Source organism: Nanorana parkeri, unplaced genomic scaffold (genome assembly GCF_000935625.1).
Source record: "Nanorana parkeri isolate BGI_ZX_2015 unplaced genomic scaffold, ASM93562v1 scaffold573, whole genome shotgun sequence".
NCBI classification, from domain to species: domain Eukaryota; kingdom Metazoa; phylum Chordata; class Amphibia; order Anura; family Dicroglossidae; genus Nanorana; species Nanorana parkeri.
The window spans coordinates 223,829-229,940 of NW_017306841.1; the positions used below are offsets into that span (position 1 = coordinate 223,829).

The 6,112-nt window shown below is 42.3% G+C and overlaps 1 protein-coding gene across 2 annotated transcripts in view; it reads right to left on the reverse strand.

Moving 5' to 3' along the window:
• The window catches only part of ATAD3A (ATPase family, AAA domain containing 3A), a 64,167-nt gene that overhangs the window by 36,920 nt on the left and 21,135 nt on the right, over nucleotides 1-6,112 (reverse strand). For both annotated transcript variants that reach the window (XM_018562360.1, XM_018562359.1), the window contains one exon: nucleotides 692-847. In XM_018562360.1, the coding sequence (XP_018417862.1) occupies nucleotides 692-847 (156 nt within the window). The remainder of the gene's footprint in view (nucleotides 1-691; nucleotides 848-6,112) is intronic.

Here is a 6,112-nt window from a genome sequence, read left to right on the forward strand (position 1 = left end):
AAAAAAAAAAAAAAAAAAAAAAAAAAAAAAAAAAAAAAAAAAAAGGTATACGGTGTGATGTTATGATGGGTGGACAATGACATTGCCCCCTCTGCTATTGCACTAGTCCGGCAGTTTGAGCTGATGGACATGCCAGAAATAAGACTGCAGTGTGGCAATAAAAGGCAATTGCACAATTTTGTGCAGGAAGAAGTCTTTTTCTTGCACTTTTGTGGCCATGTTCACTTACTGCATATTAAGGACACAGTCAAATGCCAAAACAAAAAAACTGCAAAACAGGATTTTTTAAATTTTATTTCAGAAGAGACAAACTGCTGGGTGTCGGGATGAATGAACTCTTGTGTGCATGCTTGGGAGTTAAGTCATCCCATGAGGGCCAATCAAGACTGCTGAAGAACCCACATGCAGAAGCAGCCCAATGAAGGGGGTGGGGGGGTAGTTCAAGGCTGGCTGAACAACCTTACAAATGCTACGACAACCAAAAGTGTGTTTGCCTGAAATTCAGCAGACAAAAACCCTGCATGTACCTTTTAGAAATAGGTCAAGAAGGACCTATAGGTGGTGATGTCATCACTTCTGCTATTAAGGGCTGAGGCTTGCTCTTACTGGTAGCCTTCACTCTTGTGAAGCAAATGACAAATGGCCACTGTGCTAGAGATTGGCAGATGCAACGAAAAAATTGAAGTTTCACCTTAATAGGGTGCTTGAAGGCCTCCGCCACCGTTATTCGAGATGTGTCTCTGACCAATGAGGGCTTTCCAAGCCGTGCTTCAACAAAGCGACCTGCCACACCGGTTGCGTTCTTTGCAGAGTAAACACCGACTGCAAGTAGAGTCAATCCAGCGACCTTAAAAACAAAATTGCAGCGCATTAGGTCATGATAATACAGAACTCTTCTAATGCGGATCAAAACAATAAAAATCAAGAACAGCATTATTAATCAGAACGTCAATACAAAGGGAACGGGGCCAAAAGTTACTGTAGGAAAATTACCCTATTAACCCTAGTGTGTGTGTGTGAGAAAATTATATATATACACGATTATTTTCATAATCGATTAGTTGGCCGATTTATTACGTTCGATATTACTTTTGGGTCATGGTTTAATGTACATCTCCAAACAAAACTTCACCCTCAGTATTTGTACTGGCGACCACCGTCACCAAGACAAAGTTACGGCAAACCCAAAATGTTACAGTTGTCTGTAACGCAAATCTTAGGATGAGTACACCTATTCATGTGACAACTGTCTAAGTGCCTTGGTTGATGAATTCTGGGCTTGTGTTCAAATGCAGTGCACTTGCTTTCTGGTGCAATCTGCGCTGGAAATTGGTTTGAGATGCCTCCAAGACCACTCAGTTCAGGTGCAAATGACCTACTAAGCCGCTTTACCTGTTTCAAGAGGCTTTTGCATTCAAAATGACTTGTGTAGGTAGAGAATCAATTCTGACATTCACAATATTCCACCAATAAAGGCCCGAAGAGTGGCTTTTCACTCAGAGATTTCTCCTCATTAGCGGGTGTCTTTACGGTAAAGGTAAGTGGTGCATCTCCACTATTGAACCGTAGGTCCACCACTATCATAGACATGGCTGTGATGGGCTGAACTGAGCTTTTCAGCTGAGCAACCAAACATGCTGTAGCAAGCACCTGTAGGTGTCTGTTCATCTGTTCTCCTTTCATCTAGGACATCCAGGAGCCCCAAAATACATAATGCTCTAAAATACTGACTCCATCTGTGAAGTCCAGTGCTTGCACTCCCTCCAACACATTCCCTGCTAATAGTCCAAAAGATGAATTGCCTTAGGCTGCAAAAAAAAAAAAAAGCCGACTGGACTGGGTTGATTGTCGGCTTCCTTTTAATGAACGCCATTATAATATCATAGGCAACCCTGGGTTTCTCGGGTCCTGAACCACTCTACAAGAAAGCAATGCCAACATGCCATCACGTCGACATGCAAGTGGTGGTTTAATAGGACTACTACTTTTACATTTTTCGACATGTGCTCAACTGTTAAGAGCATGAACATTCCATACAATACTTTTCACCCCACAATTAGTTGCATTTTTATTAAATCATCTTGGGCTTTTGTTATGTCCCCCGTTCAGATGGTGCTATTGAAGTTCTCTAAATATTCCTACATAGCACAAAAACTAAAATGACAGAAGATTCATTTCCTGTTCTGATAAGTTTCGTCTGCACTAAACTCTGCTAATCTAGTTTGTATTTTCTGTCTGCTGTCCAATTGACATTACCTTTGACTTGGCTCTCTCTGCACCACAACATCCGAGCCAGGAGGCTACAGCGAGGAGCATTTGGCAAAATGGCTGCCAGTGAGCATGTTGCAAAGCAGCATGAGCACACCACAATAAATGAGTTTTAGGAAGAGCATGCTCCGTCTCAGCAGGAACAAGTTATTGTTTTCGAGGTTAAATTTAGACTCTCATTCTATCCATAGCAAAAGAAAGGGAAACATTAGTGATTACTACTTGGCAAGTAACAATCATGCAGAGCTCAAAATGAAGAATCCGGCAGCAGGGGGGAAGTGACAGCTCCTATTAGGCGAGTGTCACAGCAGTCAAAGGAATGGATACATAACTTAGAAGATAAAAGCAGAACTATTCCTCAAGGATGGGAGTAAATCTCTTGCCATTGGCTTGATGTGAGGTCACAATCGGCTCAAGACTCTGGGGGTGACAGGAGAACTCGAAGAATGACCTTTCCCCAAGGCTGCCGTGATTCATCCACTAGGAGAGACTTTTATCTGTCAGCAGACATGGATTCACAAGCAATGCTGAAGACTAGGCCTCAACTAAAAGAAAGGGCCTGATGTCAGGGCAGAATCAATAGGCATCAACTGAGTCATTTTTACCACCCACGTACAGTCCTAGGCCCAAGATATGTCACTGATGGCAAGGGTGCATTGTCACTATAGCATCTTATAGCCTCTTTTTTTTTCCTGGGAGGACTACAGATTAGGTATATTAAGGACGTGCAAAATGTACTAAGCTCTAGGTTCTTTTGCAAAGTGAAACATGGCAGGCTGTGCATGGACTACTATTCAAAGTTTTTATGCAGAAGTGAAGCCTAATGTGCACCAGATCTACTAGACTTGAAAAAGTAGAATGCCAGCTTTCAGGATGGGGTGGAGTGTAATCTGTGCTATTGCGGTCTATTGTAATTTAGGCAGCAAGCAGCCAGGTGCAGAAATGAAGGCCAAGGTTAAAAAAATCAGACACGCAAGCAGGTAGCAGATTCCACCAAGCCAATGTAAATGGAAAATTCTCACGTTTGACTAGAGCGTACCTTTAAAGTCTTCTAGCCGCCATGGTCTCTGTGCCTGATCACTGCATCTCCTGTCACTGAGGAGTAGAGCTGCAACAGTTAATCGATTTAGTCGATTAAGAACGTAATAAATCGGCCAACTAATCGATTATGAAAATAATCGTTAGCTGCAGCCCTACTGAGGACGTTAAATAAAGCCAGTTATTCGCCTTTTTCAAAACTAAATTGCTTTCCAGACCTTGATAAAGACTCATTAGCACAGTGATGCAAGAACACAGGTAGAGCATTTCCCCTAATTAGCCACAGCTCAGTAGCCCCTGTGCTTTTTGTCTAGACCCCGTCTTGTCTGTGTGGCCCGGGAGGCAGACAGGAGAGATCACATACTGTAGAAATGCAGCACTAACATTTTCAAATTTTAGTAATTTCTAAGCATAGTTTTATTTTTGCAGCTGTTGTATGTAACAAATTTTAGCCTTAAATTGAGTAGTGTGTGGTTTGTTTTACTTTCCATATTTTTTATAGCCTCAAATTGCTTCACAGAACTTTACAGACTATGTTCAACCATTTTCATCTCTAGCTCCTGCACCAAAGAAGCTTCCAGTCCCATCACCTACCACAAGTAAAAATGAGGCATCACTGTCTGTTTAACCAATTAAGCCAAACCTATATACAACATACCCCAACAAAAAGTTTTTTTCAGATTGAGTGATTAGAACCATGGATCTGCGGCTAAGACCATGACTCACACCCTTTAGTGCTTGTAGGACATCATATTCCAGAACCATGGGCATAAACACTGAGTTGCATCCACCCTTTGCAGCTGCAACAGATCCCACTTTTCTGAGAAGAGGTATTCACAATTGGCATTCCAATTCATCCCAGAGGTGGTCAGGGGGATTGAGGTCAGGGTCATCTGTGCCAGTCACCCAGGTTCCACCACACCAATCTTCTGTACAAATCTAGGTACATTAAGACATGGTTTGACATGGGAACAGTCATGCTGGAATGAAAAAGGGCCTCAAAATGTTGGAAGCACACAATTGCCTAAAATGTAATTTCCTTCATTGGAAACATCTGAAAGCAATCATTTAGAGGGGTGACCACATACTTTAGGTCAGAGTGTATATGTTAATTACCCCCTATCCCATCTTAAATCATCCTGCCTCCTTAAGGCTAGGTTCAGATATCCGCGATCCAGAAACGCACGTCCCGGGGCTGTGCGATCGTGCACGATTGCATGCAGCGATTGCTGCGTGGCCCCATTGATTTTGAAATGGAGTTACATCCATGTGGCAATATCTAAAGAAAAGACGGTACATGTACCTCTTTTTGCCGCACAACCGCACAGTCGGTATCGCGGTGGAAAACCGTACAATCTGCCTGGCGCGACTTGGGTGCCAGTCGAAAATAATGACACAGGCAGCACGATTGGTGGTGGTGGGCAATTCCGTGACTGTGTGGCCATCCGCACGGTTTTTGTGCACGATTGCCACAGTGTGACTCTAGCCGAAAAGTAAACCTGTAATTTGCCCATGCATCATAACAAACAAGCTGAACTCCTGCAAAGGTAAAATGCTCATTAGGTCTAGGGGTAGAGGAATCAACTGTAATACTTGAACTTATTCCACACTCACTTTCATTTAGCCATCTGCCATTCTATGGGCAACCTTTTCTTGGATGGGGGGTGGGCTTGAGAAGGAGTTCATAAACCAGAAAAGCTGGCCATTAGAGCTAATAGGACTTTATGATTCAATACCGATGGTAAATCATCACTTAATGTTGGGTTTGGTGCAGTAATAAGGAAGAACGTAGTAGTATACGAACAGACCGCACTATCTAGAGAATTCCAATATTCATAGGAGAGCGAAACCTCTATGAATAAGTCTATGGGTGAAACATGCGAGAGGTTGTAGCTGGTTGGGGGGGTGCAGTGCTGGTATTTGCTGCTTTATAAACTTTTATTCACTGCTATACTGGATTTGCTGTGATTTTCAATAAAGTCTGAAGTATTGGAATTCTCTGGACAATGCGGTCTGTTCGTATACTACTACCTTCTCACTTTTTACTGCACCAATCCCAACATTCTTCACCCAAGGGAGAAGGGTTGATACACCATAGGGGGTCATCAGGTGGCCACCCTTCTTATAAGTTACGTCTCCAAAGGAGACACCTAGTGTCCCCGGTACACCCACCTCCATTCCATACCCTCCTGTCTCATCTTGAAGTCCAACAAATATGACAAGGAGCTCGTCAGTTTATAACTGACGAAAATGCCACATATGGGAGGGTAATAAACCACAAGTAAAAAAACAAAAAACATGGCTACTTGCCATTTTCTCAAAAGAATTATGGCTACCAGCCAACTTATTATTTATCTTCTTTAAACAGGAAGTTAAAGTGTTTAATAGCTTGCTTCATAAAAAAAAAAAAAATTCTGGTTTCAAGACTGCACTGCCTGGTTTCTGAAACCTCTGGTCCATCGGGTACCGATTTATAGGAACACATTTTACCAAGTATAAGAAACTTTTATCCGGTTGTTAAAAATAGTCGGCACACATAGCGATACTGTACCCAATGAAGAACAGTGGCTCTCAGTCGGCTGTAGGACTACTCATCCCAGCATATTATGGCAGCCTACAAGAGAGCCAGTATCAACAGCTCTGCAAAAGGTCAAAGGTTATAGAACTCAGTTGTCAATCACAAGCTTACAAAACAAAATGGCAAGCCAGTGCCAAAAATATATAGATTTTTTAAAAAAAGGGACACGTGTGAGTTGGCAAGAAAAGGATTCATTTCCTCCCCTTTGCTTCAATCAAAAGAATTTCT